At 42.2% G+C, this 21,575-nt stretch overlaps 1 protein-coding gene across 3 annotated transcripts; it reads right to left on the bottom strand.

Annotated features, from left to right (window-relative positions):
- Window positions 1-474: 474 nt before the first annotated feature.
- Window positions 475-19,284, bottom strand: LOC306938819 (uncharacterized protein). 3 transcript variants are annotated; one of them, XM_079523138.1, is made up of 6 exons: window positions 18,971-19,284; window positions 6,171-6,336; window positions 4,936-5,453; window positions 2,823-2,976; window positions 1,878-2,010; window positions 475-600 (listed from the first exon to the last, which is right to left on the bottom strand). In XM_079523138.1, exons 1-5 carry the CDS (start codon window positions 18,981-18,983, stop codon window positions 1,902-1,904), a joined length of 960 nt encoding a protein of 319 aa, XP_079379264.1. In that variant the 5' UTR covers window positions 18,984-19,284; the 3' UTR covers window positions 475-600; window positions 1,878-1,901. The 3 variants fall into 3 exon arrangements, with proteins under 3 accessions (XP_079379264.1, XP_079379263.1, XP_079379265.1); XM_079523137.1 differs by lacking the exon at window positions 475-600 and adding an exon at window positions 1,299-1,435; XM_079523139.1 differs by lacking the exons at window positions 475-600; window positions 6,171-6,336; window positions 18,971-19,284 and adding exons at window positions 1,299-1,435; window positions 6,129-6,153.
- Window positions 19,285-21,575: the final 2,291 nt, after the last annotated feature.

Here is a 21,575-nt window from a genome sequence, read left to right as displayed (position 1 = left end):
GATGAACAACACAGTGGGTCTCGGGGACCCCCAGGGGTCCTTGATGTCGCTCCAGGGGGGGAACCCCAAGAGGCAGGAGTTGTTAATGTATTGATAACAGTTGGGAACCATAATGTACTAGTACTTTACAAGTACATATAGCCTATTAAACTCCGATCGAGTCCGAGAGTGTGTGTAGACACTGCTACACATAGAACCAAAATTACCAAATCATTGAGGTTCTTAAATTGTAATTATAAAGAAAAGCACAAAACAGTCAGTCAAGAGACAGACCGACTGAGACAATATAATAATTATACGCACCTATATATTTCCGTAGCCATGCATGCAATCAACATGGCAGCCACGTAAAAACAAAAACACAATATTTATTTTACAGCTAAATAATGTTTTTGAAAACATTTGAGGCGAGACAACAACCCAATAAACATTGATTTACCGTAATATGTCATTGTCCTTGATGTTAAAAGACAGCTGGAAAAGGCGTCGAATTCCGTGCCTGAATGAATAGCCAGGAGGATGTTTCCACGTCGTAATGTTTTGTCACTTTTGTTTCGTGTGATGATGTCCGTTATTCCCTCTGGAGCTTTTTATTTTTTACTGATGGATTGAAAATAATACTTTTTAATCCGTGTATGAAACTATATGAACTGCACTGCAAAGTTACAGGCAGACAGTAAGTAAGCAAAGCAAGTTAAGGAACTGAAATATTCTTCTGCTGTTTCTGCGTCTCTATATCTCTCTCTCTCTCTCTCTGCCGAGTCTGCCCCAAGTCTGTGTGTGCGTGTGACGTGTGTGCGCGTGTGTGTCTCTCTCTGCCCCTCTCTCTGCCACTCTACAATCTCACTCTCTGCCTCTCTCTCCCCCTCCTCCCTCCCCCGGACTCCTGTCCCCTTCAGCTCAGATCACACAGACAGTCAGTCACCGCCAACATGTCTGTGAGCCTGTGTGACAGTCTGTCACCAGTCAGGGGGTGACTGGGGTCCCACTCCCCAGCCCAGCTAAATGTGTTCAAAGATGCCGTTTGTCATTTATGTATTATCTATTTATGTATCCATTCATTCATTTATTAAAATAAGTGTTAAATAATTTGCTATACAGTAGCCTATCACAGTGGTTCTCAAACTTGTAAATATCCCTGTAAATATATTTTTCACCAAGGCAGCAGTCCACCACCTGAATTACACTGTAATTGTATACCTTACAATTAGATTTATGTCATATTACGGTACATAAATATGTTAATTCAAGGTTCAAGGTTCAAGTTTATTTAGTGTCCCCGAAGGGCAAATTGGGTTGCAGCATAGACAGCACATTAAACAATGAAACAGTACAAATAAACAAACAGTTCACATAGCAGGTGTGCATGTCACGGGGCAGCCTCTTCAGAGCAATGAGGCCCATGTCTGGGCTCAATCATTTTCCTGTACCTCTGCTGCACTCAAATATGGCCAAAGTAATGGGCACATATACACAGTTACATATTGTCGCTGTCGGGTGGAAACCTTGCATGTTCAAAACCGTTACTATTCAGGAAATGGAAAAGAATATTACAATGGATCCAATGAAGTTATGATTTAGTCACAACAAACTCTTAATACTTATTCATTGGTTAAAAATGTATAAAACACACATACATCAGCCATCAGATACAGGATCAATGACTAGTGCAATGCATGGCATTATAGGATGTATTTTTAATCTAATTAATTTCACAAATGAACTCACTCAGTTAACTGAGTCATTTTATTCTTTGCTATACATCTGCCCCCCATGTAAAGCGTCTTTGGGTACTCTGAAAAGCGCTATTAAGTTTGAGATATTATTATTTTGACAACCCTAATACAAATAAAACTTCTTCCTTACCCACTACTTACTTTAGACTGTGTTTTGAGGCGGTATTAGTCACGCAGGGTCTGGAATAAGGACGGAGGGTAAGACTGATGCTGAACTGCAGCCAGGACCGAACCAAAGTTGCTTGAAGTGATCCTGTTCTTACGATACTCTGACCTGGAAATATAAAGACACCCCACACGCCATTGTGGGAAAGATGAGCCAATGGACAGTATTATTAGATATCTAATGAGCATTACGCATGCAAGTTGAGTCAGGAAACTCAGTGCAGTTGCTGCCGGCCATTCATTGGGCCGCCTCAGCATCACAATCTCATTCCTTCACATGATTCACTTCCTCCAATCACACACTCATTCCATCTATCTTCATACCGGGTATTTGAACTGGAAGTTTGTACTGTCTTACTGAGACAACATGTAGCCCAGGAAGGAAGTGAGACCAGTGTCCATGACACCACAGACACTTTGAAATACAAAAAATGATTCTCTTTAGTCTCTTATTAAAATAAGATTTGTTTGCAAAAGGGGTGAGGTGGCCCTTTTAGGTCATATTCACACCAGAAAGCTTCACTGCGATTAAGTCATAAAACTAGTTTTGTGCATTCTTGATGAGATTATTATCTAGTCTTGAGATGCCAGGGTGCATAACAGGAAACCTGGAGAGGCCCCGGAGAGGCCCTTGTGTCTATCCAACTTCCCCTTATGTTTTTATGTTTTGCTGACCAAGCACTTGTAGACACCTACGAGAGGGTACAAAAAGGGACGCACATCTGTGCTCACTCTCGCAATCTGGGGAAACCTTTGGTCTGTCACCTTGTCTCTGTACTTTGCCCTTTTTTTACTTTGGTTTTGTACTTTGTCCGCGGATATTACAATAAAACTTTACTTTTATACTTTCAACTCTATCAGTATTTCTTTCTTTTCAGTTCTATAATTCTTATTCCTTAGTGAAATTTCCACCACACTTACCATAGCGGGTTCTTGCTTTGCCCAACGGTGTCTCTCTCAATCTGCCTCTTCTCCTGCTCGGTGACAGAGAGGCTCGTCAGCACAGCCTTGTGTTGAGCCTGGGCGTAACCCCGGCTGGTCACCACCCAATCAAATGTCTTGACGACAGGTCCAGCTGAAACAACGAGACTAGAATGAGTAATAATAGTATTTAAAAAGGTTATTTTATACCCGAAATTAACTGCATTTTTATCACCATTACAATATTTATGTCTGGGGGGGTGCTTGATTTATTCCATTTTAGTTGTTGTTTGAATTAGAGTGGAATGGATTACTGCAACCCTGCTAAAACAATCTAAACTGTGAGCTATGGGTGTGAAAAGGAACATCTCATTTAAACCCTATACGAGCAAAGGCCAATTTATCTAACTAACTTAGATAGCATTTTATGTAGACATAGCACAATATAGTATATGCATAGTTTCATTATATAGATATTCCACTGTTAGGTTCTTATCTTATGTATGATTCATGATAACTATTTTTGAGTGGTGTAAACCACTCCTACGACTGGCTTTGTTAGTTTACGTGTCTGTCTGTCTGTCTGTTCGTACCAAAAAATGAGCATGGTTGCTACGGTCACCCAGTTCACACAGGTGTGATTTCAATACTTTCGTTTCTTGGTTGTTGTTTTATTGTCTGTCTTTTTCTTTTGTCTGCCCACTCTTTCTTCTTTTTCTCCTTCTGAAATGTACACTCTGAAGCGATATTGCCCTTTGCCCCTGTTAAGTGTTGACTTGATGCCATATGTAGTCCTGAAGAAAGCAAGGATGTTACAGAGACACTGGAGATGGAGTCACTTGGAGAAAGTGGGAACTGCACTTGTGTCCTATGTATACATAGAAATGCTGTTATTGTACTGCTTTTTCCAAATAAAATAAATATTATTAATAAAGCTCAAAACAATATAAACTAGAAAACGTGCCCTTCTGGGCACAGGTCTCCACCAGGAGGATAGGACTGTGTGAGATGTTTGGCAAAATGTTTAGGAGTAATATAAACATGTTTTTTTTTTTTTTTTTTTTTTTGCAACAATTTTCTTAATTTTGTTGAGGAAATGCAGAGCCAGATCACTCATAGCATGAGGATAGAATTCTGGATGAGCAGGACATGTGCAGCATTTCGTACAAAACGGGCCACTCCTGAAAACTTTGGAAGGCAATGTTAGCCAATCAGTGTAGAATCTGAGAAATCCAACAGACTCGTCTTGATCACATGACTACAGAGATCATGTGTACCGATTTGCGTGACATTTGGATGAAATCTGTGCGACTAACATAAGCAATGTGTTTTGCAGAAATCGGCCTCATGGTGGCGCTATAACCGGCAGATGTGCAGGGATGCAGGGACAATGTTTTTCCATGGCCTCTAGGGAGTGCGCATACATAAGTTGTATACAGATCGATGCAGTTATAGCGCCACCTTGAGGCTGATTTGGGGAAGAAATGAGTGGCATGTCATCCTCGGCCTAGTGGAAATGTGCGTGTATAATTTCACGGAAATTGCACACTGTGTTTGTGATTTGTGGCATTATGTTCGAAACGGACCAATCATGTGAGCTTTGGAAGGCAATCTTAGCCAATCAGGATGGAAGATGGGAAATGGTGCAGATCCGTGTTGATCACATGATACACTAGATAGTGTATACCGAATTGTGTGATGTATGGATAAAATGTGTACGAGTAATCTACAGAAATGTGTTTTGCCTAAATGGGCCTCATGGTGGCGCTATAACAGGCCGTTGAGGAATATTTGGGGCAGAGGTTCGTCGTTGGCATCCAGGGAGTGTGTGTGCAAAGTTTGGCATGGATCGGGCCAACGGTGGCAGAGATTAGCTGGTAACAGACGGACGGAAGGAAGGACGGACGCACACACACACACACACACACACACACACACACACACACACACGGACGGAGTGCAAAACATACTCTCTCCCCATGCCTTCGGCCTGGTGGAGACAAAATAAAAATAAAATCCTAACATGTTTACATGAATCAGAATCGGAAGCAATAAAAGCTTCCGATTCTGACTCAGCAACCTCTATACAAAATTAAAGTGTAGTCGTCTTCACCAAGGATGCCCTCCATGTAGGCTGCAAGACTTTCTCCATCTTCATCACTATCATCATCACCATCTTCAACTTCTTCATCTTCATCATCAATATCTTCATCTTCTGCTCCGATTTCTCCTACTTCTCCATTGTCATCAATATCTTCTTTTACCTCTTCTACTTCTTGTAGTAGTACTTCTTTCACTACCTTGTAGTCTACCTTGTAGTCTTCTTCGTAGTCGTCATCGTCAAAATAATCGTCACTACTATAGTATTCTACTACTTTTTTGTGGTAGTAAAGGAAGTAATCCATGTCATCTTCGAGGTAGCATTTCTCTCGTATCTCTCTGAACAGGTCTAGCAGGGTGCTGTCCACCTCCGTGTCCAGAAACCCGGGGAGGACGAAGGTTGTGCAGCGTCGACACGCCTGCCCATAGGGCCTCAGGATCACCGTGCCTCGCCCCGACCGGCTGAGCAGACGAAACAACACCACCACGTTCATGGAGTTCCACCTTCTGGAGCAGCGACCGCAGGAGAACCTGTGTGAGGATGGAGACAGACAGACAGATGGACAGAAAGACAGAAGCAGAGACAACAGTCACATCAGTCAATGAACAACTAGTCTCGCGTTGCCCGTTGCCTCTTGCAATTTCCAAATGCTTCCGTCATACAGTCTGGACGAGCAACGGAAGTTCTATCATGAGTAAAATATAAATGCTTCCGTCATACAGTCTGGACGAGCAACGGAAGTTCTATCATGAGTAAAATATAAATGCTTCCGTCATACAGTCTGGACGAGCAACGGAAGTTCTATCATGAGTAAAATATAAATGCTTCCGTCATACAGCTTCCTAAATCAAAATCATCTAAGCATATATACTAAGCTTGATGGAAATAAAAAATAAGCTCTAAAGATATTTTAAAATATATTTTCGTGAACGGAAATGGCAGCTTCCTTACTCGGAGGTGTACTGTAGTTCCAGCATTCAGAGATTGTGAAATATAGAAATATAGTTGTCTGAAATATTGACGTAAACATGCGCCACCATTAGGATAATTATACCACAATGGAAGCCGAGGAAGGACTGGACAAAGTCATGTTTATGTTCATGCAAAGAAGAAAAGCAAACAAAGCAACCATGATTCTCAGTGCCATCTTGTGTCTGTTAATAATACATGATTATGTGATGTGAACAAACAAATCAAACAAATACCTGCCATAGGGCCAGCTCATGTGGACCATCCAACAAACATACCTGCCATAGGGCCAGCTCATGTGGACCATCCAACCGTTTCTCTGCTCCTCTGGGGAAAGCGCATATTTCTTCACCTGGCTGTAGTTAAAGTTCAGAGTCCACTGGTCGTCCAGCTCGTAATATAACAGGTCATCAAAGCAGTCCCGCCACTGTGAGGGGGTCCATTCTGTACAAGAGAGGAAACAGTCCTAGTTCAAGCTAGGACCTCACGATAGATGTGTGTATCACAATACAGAGGCCACGATAAGATACTGTATATCGACATATGGATTATATGTTGATTCCAAATAATTTCCATTATGGCTGGGTATTGCCAACAACCTCACAAAGGAATAGGATACGATCATTGCCAAATGGATTCATTGAACCCACCCCTAGTTCAAGCCAAGGTTCTTTATTGTGCTTGTGGATACAGGATTTTTTTTTAAAAAAGTACTTTTTTCGGTTCTCTGTACAGTTCAGATTGGTCGATGGCAACATTCAGTGGTGTGTTCTGATTGGTCGATAGCAACATTCAGCGGCCTGTCATTCCTTGATGGCAGACCGTTGCTATGAATGGCGCAGTGGTTCTCAAAGTGTGGTTCGGGAACCCCCAGGGGTCCTTGAGGTGGGTCCCCAGGACAATGTTGATCATTGGAATAGAAACCAAATGGACCCTTACACACCTGTAACTCCGTGGCCCGTTACAGGTCTGTAACTCTGAGAGTGTAACACATGGAACCAAATGGACCCTTACAGGTCTGCAACTCTGAGAGTGTACACATGGAACAAAATGGGCACACAAAGCAAAACTTTGAAAACTTGAATGATTGGCACTCAAACTTAAACATTACACATTTAAACAATGTCTGAAACTTCTGTTTAATGAGAGGGAGGAGGAAAAACACTTTGACCCCCAAATGGCAGAAATCAAAGTGCTTTTGCTGCCAAATATGGACAACACTAGAATAAATGCATTACAGCTCAGAATGAGTCCAAAATATGGTATAGAAATACAATATTTGTTACAACAGGAACAGGTGTATTGTGCAACATTTTGATTTGCCATGTGCCATGTTTCATTTTGTTGGGTGCAAATCAATCCGAGTTAAAGTGTTTTTTCTTTTAGCTTTGCTATATTTTATTGTTGTACATTTCATTATACCAATGCTGCATGCACCAATACTCTTCTCATATGCTAGGTAGTGATAGAGAACAGGCTACTCTCCTATTATGCCTTATCTAGTTCTCTCCCTTAGTTTGAGCCATTACCGTTTCTCTGGGTTTTATACTCAAAGCTGTGGGAAACTGCATACCTCTGTGACAAATTGTAATGGCCTCACGACCAGGCCGTAGCCTCAGACGCATTGGGAGATGCATGACATGAAATGAAATGGGAGATGCATGAAATGAAATGATTACTATATTTACCCAGGGTATCTGGGCTAAGCTCAAGAACTTGTTTCCAGCCAGGCCCTGCTCATAGAACACATTTCATCGTAGTGGTTCAATGCCTTGTTCAATGGCACTTCAGCGGTGGTAATTTTAACGTGTCGGACCGCTGATTCGAACTGGCGACCTTCCGGTATCAAAGACCGCTCCGCAATCCGTTCGGCCACCGCTGCCACACTAAGTATCATGACAGTTACATATGTCACATAACTGTCAAGATACTATGCATCTCCCAATGCGTTTCATGCTATGCGGAACATGGCCATTTGCCTCAGCAAAAAGCACTATTGTTCTAACTGCCTCATCAAGGTCACTGGTAGTGCTAGGCAACGCTGTAGATAAGACTCTCACTCTCCTCCCTTTCTACTCCTCCCATGGGGTATTATTTGACCTTCTGTGTTTCATGCTACTTGCAACAGACTTCTGGCTGCGTGCAACTTGCATCATTCTGCGCACATACTGTAGGTGTAAGTATGTAGGACTAGTGGCATGCCAAAGTTTGTGCTATTGCCATTGAGAATGCATTGGGCGTTTAAGTTAAATAACTCAGAAACTACAAATCATTTCAAAGTAAAAAGTTCCAGCATTTGTCTACAAAGTAAGCTGAATTATAAAATGTCTGAATGGAGTTTCTAGGTGAAAGTGATTTTTTGACGTGCCATAGATCTGCCATTGAGCCCCATTATAAATTTCTCAAATTTGAAAGCACTATATTTCTAAAACTATGAAACATTTCAAAGATTCCTTTTCAGGCAAACATGTCCACCGTAAGATGAACCTAAATAGGTTTGAATGGGGTTTCTAGGTGTAAGTATGTAGGACTAGCAGCATGCCAAAGTTTGTGATATTTCCATTGAGAATGCATTGGGCATGCATTTTTTGACGTGCCATAGAGCTGCCATTGAGCCCCATTGTGAATTTCTCAAATTTGAAAGCACTATACTGTACTTGCTTCAATTTGTTTATTTCTCATCAAGCACTTGTTTTAAAATGTGCCTTATCAGTAGCTTACACAATGAGTTTGAGACATTTTGTCTTGTCAAAATTAATATTAAAAGTCATGCTGTATTTAAGCAAAACAACCATATGATGATTTTCCTTTGTTTCCCCCATTCATAATTATTTATATAGGCTAGGCCTACAATTATGGCTTGTGACAAAAGAAAATGCATATCATTTATTAAGTCTACAAGCGTGTAATCTGTGCAAAAAGCATTAAAGAAGGTAGGCTTATTTAGGCCTTGAAAACCTAAATAAGGAAAATGCAATTAAGTGTCTACCTTGCTCAGTCAAAAATGTTTGTAGCCAATATAAACAGCCTGTCAGGGCAGCCATCATTAAATGGCCCATTTTGAGGCACTTTATAACAGCCCTTTCCCCCAGATTTGGATTCAGCACTCAGGCTTAATTCCCCAAAACATGTTCAAATGAACACGCTATAAAATAAATGAGCACATTTTCTGACGGAAAGGACGGTCCTTGAAATTAAAGTTTGAGAGACACTACTAGAGAATGAATGACAGGCCTATACATACGCCTACAGATTGTACAGACACAATAGCTCTGGTCCATAGCACAAACTTTGGCATGCTACTAGTCCTACAATGTAGGACTTTCCCTGGACCTTCTAGCCGCTAGAAGGTCCAGGGAAAGGCCTACATACTCTCCAAGAGTTGGGAAAGAACATATCAAGAGAGTGGAGTGGTAGGCCCTTGGATTGACCAGTGGATGCAATGTACCCCACTTTGAGGTGTCACGTCTTAGGCCTAGATTTATGGTAGGATTAAACCACACTGTAGCCATACAAAGGCCTAGGGTTCCCAGATTGTAAAATGTTGTTCCTCCATCTTGGGAGAGTATGTAGGCCTTTCACTGGACCTCCAAGCCACTAAGATGACCACAGGCCCACCACTTAAAGACCACATGTTAGGGTTCCCAAATCTGAAGTTAGGTGGTCAAATGACCTGAAACTGAAGTAATTCAGTAAAGGTCAACGCTTCCTCATGGGGTCATTTTAGGGCCTAGGACCTCCAGTAAAGGGTAAAATACTCTTCTCGGTTGTGGGAACAACATATCCAACGATGAGGACCCCAGGCCCAAAGATGTTCCCCTGGCAACTGTTTCAACTTTGGGTCAGCCTACATGTAAAAGTGCCCAAAGTTGAAAGAAGGTTGTCAAATGAACTGAAACTGAAGCAATGGTGTAATTGTGCCCAAATCTGAAGTTAGGTGGACAAATGAACTGAAACGGAAGCAATTCAGTAAAGGTCAACGCTTCTTCATGGGGTCATTTTAGGGCCTAGGACCTCCAGTAAAGGGTAAAATACTCTTCTCGGTTGTCGGAACAACATATCCAACGATGAGGACCCCAGGCCCAAAGATGTCCCCCTGGCAACTGTTTCAACTTTGGGTCAGCCTACATGTAAAAGTTCCCAAAGTTGAAGGGCAGAGCTTCAACTTCAGCTACCCAGTACACAAGGTTGAAGCCCTTCAACTTTGGACAGATCTACAAGCTCGTAGTGTGGCACCGAGTGCCACGCTACGAGCTTGTAGATCTGCTATTTTTCAGTGGGGTACATTTAATCACTGGTCCTGGGTCAATCCAAGGGCCTACCACTCCACTCTCTTGATATGTTGTTCCCCAACTCTTGGAGAGTATTTAGGCCCTAAAATGACCCCAGGAGGAATTGTTGACCTTTACTGAATTGCTTCAGTTTGAGTTCATTTGAGCACCTAAATTCAGATTTGGGCACCGTAGCATGTGGTTTTTAAGTGGTGGGCCTCGGGTCATCCTAGGGGCTAGAACAGGGGTGCCCACACATTTATGACGTGAGATCTACTTTCAAAATGACCAGCTCAACAAGATCTACCCACTGAAAAAATAAGTGTACCATTGCTGAAAATAGTTTAAATATATAATGTACCTGGGGGGGCTTTGGAATAGGGAGAAAATATGACAGGCAGTATGCTGTCATATTTCCTCCCCGTATTTAACTTAAACGCCCAATGGCACGTCAAAAAATTACTTTCACCTAGAAACTCTATTCACACATTTTATAATTCAGCTTACTGTGGAGACACATGCTGGAACTTTTTACTTTGAAATGATTTGTAGTTTCTGAGTTATTTAACTTAAATGCCCAATGCATTCTCAATGGCAATAGCACAAACTTTGGCATGCTACTAGTCCTACAATGTAGGACTTTCCCTGGACCTTCTAGCCGCTAGAATGTCCTAACCTATTTCTCGACCGTTTCGGCAACCTGGGCGCGTTCCTGTGGGTCTGGAAGTTCCGGGGACCCCCACACGGAGTTGCACCACTCAGTTCACACGGGTGTGATTTCTTTTTTCTTTTAGCGTGATCAAAAAGGTGTATTTTGTTTAACAAGAAGAAAAACATTTGAAGAACATACATAACAAAACAATCACACCCGTGTGAAGTGAGTGGCGCTCTTATCATCGTACATCATCATACATCATCTCAATCACAATTTCATCATGACGTAGAATAGACATTATGACGTAATATTGTCCATTCATTGTCAATGGGAATCTAATGTTTGTGTAGGACAAAGTTTGTGGACATACACCGAAAGCTGGACATAGGAGGGGCTAGGGCCCCTCAAAAACAAAACAATAACTAACGTAAAAAATGCATAATGTACATGAGTAGATCCCGTCTTTCAATCCTACATTTGATCTCATTAACACAGCTGTGAAACCTTTATATACAAAAATAGAACAAATGTTTGTCCTAACACACAATAATGACTTTCACAAATCAAGCAAGTTGTCAGCACTTTATTGCACCATTATTGCAAACATATTAAGGGATATAATGATGAACATGACATGTACTTCAGTCCTGCATAATGCCTCACTGATGCTAAAATAAAATATATATACATAAAGAAGGTTCTACACACATTATAATGAGATTCAACAGAGGTTTATTGTTTATTTAGCCATGCTGATATCGTCAGATAATGTGATTTGTCTACTTTAGTATCTATGACTTGGCATTGTCATCCTGGATTACAATAAATTATCATACTGATACATGATATCTGTGTGATATCAAATGAGATTATTAAAAAAGTATGTGTAGTAGTATGTGTATGTGTTACTCTCAAATGATAATCTTCTCCTTTGTACATATCCTCATATCTTCAGATGTACATTTACCCAAATAAGTCATTTGGAAACTGGTTTCCTTCCTGCATGAGTCCTCATGTGTCTTTTCAAATTAACCATTTGACTACACCCTTTGCCACAAACTGGACATGTAAATGGTTTTTCCCCGGTATGAGTCATCATGTGTCTTTTCAGATAACCCATGTCACTCCAACCTTTGCCACAAATTATACAAGCAAAAGGTCTTTCTTCTGTATGTGTCCCCATGTGTCTTTTCAGATTACCCGTGCTACTCCACCCTTTGCCACAGACTGTACAAATAAAGGTTTTTTCCCCTGTATGAGTCCTCATATGTTGTTTTAGCTGACCACTATGAACACAGCCTTTGCCACAAACTGTACAAGTAAAGGGTTTTTCCCCTGTATGAGTCAACATGTGCGATTTTAGATCACGGTTTCGACTACAGCCTTTGCCACAAACTCTACATGTGTAGAGCCTTTCCCCTGTATGAGATGTCATGTGTGATTTTAGATCACTCTTTCGACTAAACCCCTTTTCACAAACTGTACAAGTAAAGGGCCTTTCCCCTGTATGAATCATTGTGTGAGTCTTCAGATGTATCCTTTGATTAAACTTTTTGCCACAATCTGTGCAACTGAAACTTTTCTTCCCTGTGTTACTTTTCATGGAGTGACTTTGTTTTGGTGATTTGAGGTCATGTGACAGTGTGTTGCTCTTTTCTCCCATATTTTGTGTCTTGTGTGATTCCAGAGTGTTTAAACGATCCCTGGTCTCATGCCAATCATCACTGTCGTCAGTGTCAGACTCAGAACCGTGTGGTGATATGAGCTGAGCCTGACCGCCACTTGTTGGTTGTGATGTTCCACAGTCCCGTTGAGATGAGGTGTTGGCTACAGGCTCTTTCTCTATGTTTTCATCATCTTCACATTTTACTGATAGTAATGTAACTTTTGACCCACTGTCCTCTGGTCTTTGAGGTAGCTCATCATGTTCCTCTTTCATATGTGAAGGCTCTGGTACCTCCTGGACCAGGCCAGGGGTCCACTGCTGCTGTTCGGGGGAATTGTCCTCTTCACACAAAGGTAGGTGCATGTAATCTGTCATGTTTATCAGAATCTTCACTTTTCACTGTTAGTAATGTCAACGTTAAAACATCAGCACCCTCTGGTGTTTGGATTAGCTGCTCCTGTTCTTCTTTAATGTGTGGAGCCTCTGGCTGCTCCGGGACCAGACTGGAGGCCATCTCCTCCTGTTCCTCTTTAATGTGTGGAGCTTCTGGCCGCTCCGGGACCAGACTTGAGGTCATCTCCTGTTTAATGTGTGCAGCCTCTGGCTGCTCCGGAACCAGACTGGAGGTCCTCTCCTGCTGTTCCTCTTGAATGTGTGGAGCCTCTGACTGCTCCAGGACTAGACTGGAGGTCCTCTCCTGCTGCTCCTCTTTAATGTGTGGAGCCTCTGGCTGCTCCGGGGCCAGACTTGAGGTCATCTCCTCCTGTTCTTCTTTAATGTGTGGAGACTCTGGCTGCTCTGGACCCAGACTGGAGGCCCTCTCCTGCTGGTCAGGCGAAATCACCTCTTTACACACAGGGAGGTGCAGAATATTTGGGCAAAAGATACAATTAGACCAAAACAAGTGACATTTTGTAAATTCACATTTGACCATGCAATGTCTTGTAATTGGACAAACTTCTACTTTAAAAATGGCACTCATGTTCTTTATTACAATATGAATGAAAGTGTGTTTAAAAGTAATGTCCACAAACCGGCTCTGTGTAATTTGATGTACGGTTTTAATGTATCCATGAGTCTGCGCTTGTGGTAAATTTCCTGCTTCAAATGGAAAGCTTCGACCTCGTGTCAGAATGCTTCCAACAGTCCAGAATATCTCTTCAGCGGCTGCAGACAGTCGCTCATTGACCAAGGACTTCAGTGTTTGCAGTAATGCCATTTATCAAAACAAGCTCCCTGTGTTCTTGTGACGAACAGACCAAAAAAAATCAGCTCCCTCTTCAAGTCAAGGACGGATATATAATGATCAGAAACCTGCCTACTTCATCTAGTCCAGAAGAGAGTTCAGCCTTCTACAGCGAAACAGAGCACTGCAAAATACTCACAGGGTGATTGATGGACCAATCAGAGTGGTGGGGGGTGGGGGGACGGGGGACAATAGACAGAAACTGGACAATGCCCCCACTTAACGCTTCAGGTCCCTGAGGCTGCACTCACACATGGAAAACGTGTGTGTGTGTGTGTGTGTGTGTGTGTGTGTGTGTGTGTGTGTGTGTGTGTGTGTGTGTGTGTGTGTGTGTGTGTGTGTGTGTGTGTGTGTGTGTGTGTGTGTGTGTGTGCACACTGGCCCGGAGAGACAAATGTATGCTTACTTTGTTACTTTAATACTGCAACGGCACAAACGTTTCATGAAAAGTCTCATGAATTTGATTATGTTTGATTTGAAATTTGATTATGTTTGACATTCTCCCGGCAAATTGTGAGACTAATTCAATGTGTTTGTGTGTAGATTTCCGTCTTTACACATTAAATTCCCATTCCTGTTAAATTCCCACGTCATATGTGGACGAGCAAATCTGCTATTTTCGTCCTACACAAAGATTAAATTCCCATTGACAATGAATTGAGAATTTCCGTCATTTGTGGACGAGCAAATTGACATGTTGCGTCATGATGATGTACAATGATAAGAGCGCCCCTCACTTCACACGGGTGTGATTCTTTATTACAGATTGTGCCTTAACTGTTGAACAGAGGGGCATATATTTTATTTTAAATTATATTTTGCTATAGTGTAGATCTTTGTCCTAAGGTCCTAACATTAAATGCCATTGACAATGAATGGAGAATTGACTGGAACAGAGTGGCATTCCGACACACTGCAAATACGTGGCTACGGCGTGCGGTTAAGGTTGGGTTAGAGACAGGGTTAGTATTGAGCGAGTCGGAATGGCAGCGCCTCGGAATTAAATGCCATTGAAAACAAATGGAGAATTTATGCCATATGTAGATGAGCAAATTGTCCTAATACAAACATTAAATTCCCTTTGACAATGAATGGAGAATTTACGTCATATGTGGCTTTAAACTAGGGGTGTCCCGAATTCCTGATACACTTTTTCCCTTCCGATCCGATACCTCAATTTCTGTGTTAGCCGATACCGAATACCGATACCAGTGTTGTGATCTCATGTTGTGTTTATAGCTATCTAGCTATATATCTCGTGTTGTGTTTATAGCAGACTCCTCACTCAAATGTGCACTTGCAGTTTGGGCAACTCCAAAGCAAACTCCACATGTCCCAACATTTTATTTACCTGCCATAGTGTCAACCCCTTACCCCTGTGTCGGATCGGTGGTTAGACTGGTATATTCACAGATACCGATATGACAAATAAGGGCAGATAAGTGGGATCCGATACTTTTCCCGATACCGATCAGGACATCTTTCAACGAGTCCTCGTTTACTGTCCAACCAAAGGGTTATTTAGGCTACAGGCTATATACTTGGTTGTGGTTATACTGCAGATTTACACATCATTGATTACTGTCCTTTTACTGTGCGGAGTTCAGGTCTTTTAGGCTTTGAGTGTTTAAAGACCACATGTTAGGGTGCCCAAATCTGAAGTTAGGTGGTCAAATTAACTGAAACTGAAGCAATTCATTAAAGGTCAACGCTTCCTCATGGGGTCATTTTAGGGCCTAGGACCTCCAGTAAAGGGTAAAATACTCTTCTTGGTTGTGGGAACAACATATCCAACGATGAGGACCCCATGCCCAAAGATGTCCCCCTTGCAACTGTTTCAACTTTGGGTCAGCCTACATGTAAAAGTGCCAAAAGTTGAAGGGCAGAGCTTCAACTTCAGCTACCCAGTACCCAAGGTTGAAGCCCTTCAACTTTGGGCAGATCTACAAGCTCGTAGTGCGGCACCGAGTGCCACGCTACGAGCTTGTAGATCTGCTATTTTTCAGTGGGGTACATTTAATCACTGGTCCTGGGTAAATCCAAGGGCCTACCACTCCACTCTCTTGATATGTTGTTCCCCAACTCTTGGAGAGTATTTAGGCCTTTTACTGGAGGTCCCAGCCCCTAAAATGACCCCAGGAGGAAGTGTTGACCTTTACTGAATTGCTTCAGTTTGAGTTCATTTGAGCACCTAAATTCAGATTTTGGCACCGTAGCATGTGGTTTTTAAGTGGTGGGCCTCGGGTCATCCTAGGGGCTAGAACAGGGGTGCCCACACATTTATGACGTGAGATCTACTTTCAAAATGACCAGCTCAACAAGATCTACCCACTGAAAAAATAAGTGTACCATTGCTGAAAATAGTTTAAATATATAATGTACCTGGGGGGGCTTTGGAATAGGGAGAAAATATGACAGGCAGTTTGCTGTCATATTTCCTCCCCGTATTTAACTTAAACGCCCAATGCATTCTCAATGGCAATAGCACAAACTTTGGCATGCTACTATAGCTCTAATGCCGTGCAGAGCACGAGCAGTAAGGCTATGGACCAGAGCTACAGACACAACTGACTCAGGCCTGAACCAATTCTCCAATTCAAACAAAAGGCAGCCATAATAAAAACAAACAAACAGCATGTCATTTCACAGGTCCAAAGAACGCCAATGTCTTAAAAGTTAAAACGTTTTGATTGATTGATTGATTAATTGAAATATTTAACAGTTTGCAGAATTACAGTACATTTCAAGCACAAACTCAATAGAAAGACTGTTAACAGTGAGTGGACGAACCAATTAAGCATTACACTTGTTGGGTCCACCTTGTTCAATTCATCAAAACATTTAGAGACGTACAAATAGACACTTCTATAGTCAAAGAACAGAACAGGAATTCATCATAAAAGGAGGTAAAAAGGGAAAAGAAACATATACAGTGAGGGGGTAAAAGGGTGGGCTGTGGAAGGGGGGGGGGGGTATTCCGATTTTACGGGGGCCAGTTTCGAATTGCAGCCGTCCGTATAGGTGCCGTTTGAGAGCGGTTTTGAAGGAGTCAAGGGATTTGCATGCCTTAATGACTGTTGGTAGGGCGTTCCACATTTTGGTGGCATAGGAGCGAAAATAATTTAGTCCCTTGTTTGTGCCGAATCTGGGTTGTAGGCTACATGGTTCGTTGCACTCCCTCTGGTGTTGTGGGTGTGGGTGTGTATACGTCTGAGTGGTAACAGGTGAATACGAGACATCTCACCCCGGTGAGTTGTCTTCACTTTTTGACATGTCGGGGTGAGTTGTCCGGACAGCTCACCCCGGACAGCTCACCCCGGAAAGTGAAGACAGCTCACCCCGGAAAGTGAAGACATCTCACCCCGGTGAGATGTCTTCACTTTCTGACATTGCGGGGTGAGTTGTCTGTACTTTCCGTGGCACCCATTACAGTAGGCATAATTCAATTTCGGATCTAACAGACGTGCGCAGTCACGGCTAATTATTTATTTATTTAACAGTAAAATCCGGTGAAACACTTGTAAGGAGTAGAGCGTGTCTCTCTCTCTCTCTCTCTCTCTCTCTCTCTCTCTCTCTCTCTCTCTCTCTCTCTCTCTCTCTCTCTCTCTCTCTCTCTCTCTCTCTCTCTCTCTCTCTCTCTCTCTCTCTCTCTCTCTCTCTCTCTCTCTCTCTCTCTCTCTCTCTCTCTCTCTCTCTCTCTCTCTCTCTCTCTCTCTCTCTCTCTCTCTCTCTCTCTCTCTCCAGCATTGAGGGGGGGGGGGGGGGTCGTTTGTGGATAATGTTTGCGCTTCAAAGGCAGAGTCTGACGGCTGTACAAAGTTGCTAATTAGACGCACAACGGACGCATGATCAATCAATCACAGTTCTAATAGGCCTATACTGACTGAATTACATCTGAATTGAATGCCCCAGTGTGGAGATGAGCACACTGCACTGCACAACTTTTGACCAAAATGGGACAGCACACTGCACACTGCACTGCACACAGCACAACTTTTTTCTTTCTTTTTGTAGATATGACAACTTTTTAGTGCACAACTTTTGACCAAAATGGGACAGCACACTGCACTGCACAACTTTTTTCTTTCTTTTTGTAGATATGACAACTTTAGTGTTTTTGTAGCAAACTGATGTTTTTTTTTATTTTTATGACAACTTTTTACTATATTTTTTAGTTTACATTTTTTCTATACTTAACTTTTTTCTATATTTTTTTGTACAAACTGATGTTTTTCTAAACTTTTGATGTTTACCTTTTTTTATATTTTTTGTACAAACTGCTGTTTGAACTTTGTTTACAATGTTTCTATATTTAAATAAACTACATTACATTTGACCGTACATTTGACTCTTGTGTTATATTCTTGTGAAATATTCAGTAAAGTATAGCTCAAAGGCTACATATTCAGTCAGACTTTTGGTGAGTTGTCCTGACAACTCACCCCTAAACGTGAAGACATCTCACCCCGAAAGTGGCCAAAAGTGAAGACATCTCACCCCGGAAAGTGAAGACATCTCACCCCTAAAAAAGCAGGGGTGAGATGTCTTCACGTTTAGGGGTGAGTTGTCTGGACAACTCACCAAAAGTGAGTTTAGGGGTGAGTTGTCTTGTTACCTAACAGGTCAGGTAGCCCCAATTCCATCTCGCCCCAGCTTTTTTCCGCCGACCTCACGCCGACAGCTCGGTGCGGCGGTTCTTGTATTCTTTATTTTGTTTTACTGGTTAGAAATAAGTTTAGGAATAGGCATAGTTTTACTGGGGTTAAGTTTAGGAATAGGGTTAGTTTAGGCATCGTTTTACTGAGGTTGAGGTTAGGAATAAGGTTAGGTTTTTTTAAGCATAATTTACTTAGGCCTCTTTTCCACTATGGGGTGGAACAAGAACCTTCCAGAACCTGAACCTATTTTCTTTAGTTCTGGGTTTGTTTCCACAGCGCACAGCGCGGTACGGAACGGTTTCAGACGAGGTTCTCAGAACCTTTTGTCGGCCCTGCTTTGTAAGTGTAAGGTGAACAGTGCAATATTGATTCATATTTAATACTAAAGCGAAGCGACTTAAATTAGTTCTGTTGTAATATAATAATAGCCTACATTTATTTGGAAAAAAATGCTTTATTAAGCAGCAGGTGCAGGATAATAAATAATGTAATAATAATAATAATAATAATACAAATGTCTCAAGTCAACATGTCCGGTGTCAGTGCTCATCATATTATTTCCATTTTAATTAACTTTGTTACCTCTGTTGTTCATTGTCCTCAGATGATGATGATGTTAAAGATGGTCGTCAAGCCTAAGGGATGAAAAGCGTCGAATTGTGCAATTTATGTGTGATGATGATCCTCCCCGCGGCCGCGGGGATATACATACAGTGCCTACGTTTCCAACGCAAATACGCAATCCTCTAGTATATTTTAATAGTTTTACGGATGAAATTGCTAAATCCGCCGCAAAAGTTCACTCGCAACAACCAACTAACTACCCGTGGAGAAAATGAGCAACAGAGTCATAATACTACTAAACACATCTCAGCTCATCAAATCACAGCGTTGCACCCAGCTGTGTCTGAGTCGTCGGACACACCCACACCACTACATTAATGGTTCCAAAACTGTGTGTGTGTTTGTGTGTGTGTGTGTGTGTGTGTGTGTGTGCGTGTGTGTGTGCGTGTGTGTGTGTGTGCGTGTGTGTGTGTGCGTGTGTGTGTGTGTGTGTGTGCGTGTGTGTGTGTGTGTGTGTGTGTGTGTGTGTGTGTGTGTGTGTGTGTGCAAATTATTAGATTATTGTGCAACATTGTTTTCTCACTTTTCACCAAATTGTCAAATTGCATACCGTATGTAAAAAAGAGGCTCTGGTTCCCAGTTTGGGAATCCTTTAGGAAGCAACAGACTAGACCAACATACCAAAGTGTCAGCTGTGATATACAGCAAATTATCCGACCGTAATTTAAGTGGTTTTCTTAAGGCCTCAGAAGCTAGACTGGGCGCTGCCACCTTTTAGTAATATGCCTTTTAAACCCTAACCTCAGAAAATGCAAAACCTTAATCCTAACTCTAACCTTAAATTTAAACTATGCCTAAAGCTAAGTGTAACCTCACAGAACTATATGCCTACTTCAGACTAATATAACATTTGTCAGAAAAGGTTTTGCATGGGGCACTAACATTTAATTTATAGTTGCATAAGCATTCCACTAATGATATGCATACCACACTTTTTCAGTTTTTGACGCCTGAATTTCCCCTAGTGCCCACTCTTCAGAGGTCTGGGGCTCCATTTTCGTCAGCGCTAAACCCCTTATCCCTAAACTTCTTTGCCTTTTTTTTTATATTTTGCAAAACATTTTTGAATAGTTCAACCAGCCAATCTACATTGACACGTTGTGAGCTTGTCGAGGCAAAGAAGTTTAGGGATAAGGGGTTTAGCGGTGACGAAAATGGAGCCCCTGGTGCCCACTGGCCCCATGCACTCTTCAGAGGTCTGGTGCCCACTGGCCCCATGCACTCTTCAGAGGTCTGGTGCCCACTGGCCCCATGCACTCTTCAGAGGTCTGGTGCCCACTGGCCCCATGCACTCTTCAGAGGTCTGGTGCCCACTGGCCCCATGCACTCTTCAGAGGTCTGGTGCCTACTGGCCCCAAGCACTCTTCAGAGGTCTGGTGCCCACTGGCCCCATGCACTCTTCAGAGGTCTGGTGCCCAATGGCCCCATGCACTCTTCAGAGGTCTGGTGCCCACTGGCCCCATGCACTCTTCAGAGGTCTGGTGCCCACTGGCCCCATGCACTCTTCAGAGGTCTGGTGCCCACTGGCCCCATGCACTCTTCCAAGGTGCCCAGAATGTTTTGGTGCCCACCCTTCCTGTTACCTTCCCATCCAATCATATATTTTATTGTATTGATTGTAAACAATATGTGTCAAATAGCTCTATATGCTGATTGTAATATACTGGCCTAGTGTTTGTTCAGTAACATCTGAACATTGTATCCAATCAGAATAGATAACATCAGAGAGATTCGATATCTATATAACAAATGTGTTGACACAAAGAAATGAGAACAAAATCTGGGCTTCAAATTGAAGCTGACGAATGGGAAATCTCTCCTGATTGGGTTTAATTGGCAACCCACCTAGATGAACATATTTAGTGTCACTATATATCTTTTCAGATATAACAGTTTAATAGTTTTGGGGCTGAGGAGGCGCCCTCACTTGCAAAGCACCACAACACTGGTCACCAGTGTATTTCCATGTTTTTCCATATAGATAGATAGATAGATAGATAGATAGATAGATAGATAGATAGATAGATACTTTATTAATCCCAGAGGGGAAATTTAAGTGAAATTGAAGTGTTCCAGGTGACCCCCTGGTGACCCCCTGGTGTTCCAGGTGACCCCCTGGAACTCCCTTCCAGGGGGTCACCAGCTAAATGATAGTTAGGAACCAAATGGACCCTTATGGTTATGGGTCTGTAACTCTGGGAGTGTACAAATGGAACCATCTGTGGGTCCATCGAAGCTTGGCAAGCTCCCGCGTGCATCACGGAAGCTTGCCCTCACTCCAGATACATATAGAGGCCAAACTGATGCTATGGAGAATCCCTGAACTTAAGCCTTTGCGGAAAGCATTTTATCAAAAAAATAATGAATGCTACCACATTAACATTTTTTTGAAAATATTTATTTGTCAAACAAATGTTACACAAATTGTACCGTATCACTTTGACATTAGTAGCACGTATACAATTCAAAGAAAGATTTTAGCAATGAGCCCAGTGTCTCTGATGCATAGAGTAAAAAAATCACACCTGTGTGAAGTGAGTGGTGCAACTCCGCGTGGGGCTCG

The sequence above is a fragment of the Electrona antarctica genome, assembly GCF_951216825.1.
Source record: "Electrona antarctica genome assembly, chromosome: 15".
NCBI lineage: Eukaryota > Metazoa > Chordata > Actinopteri > Myctophiformes > Myctophidae > Electrona > Electrona antarctica.
This window is presented reverse-complemented; position numbering and strand designations above follow the sequence as displayed.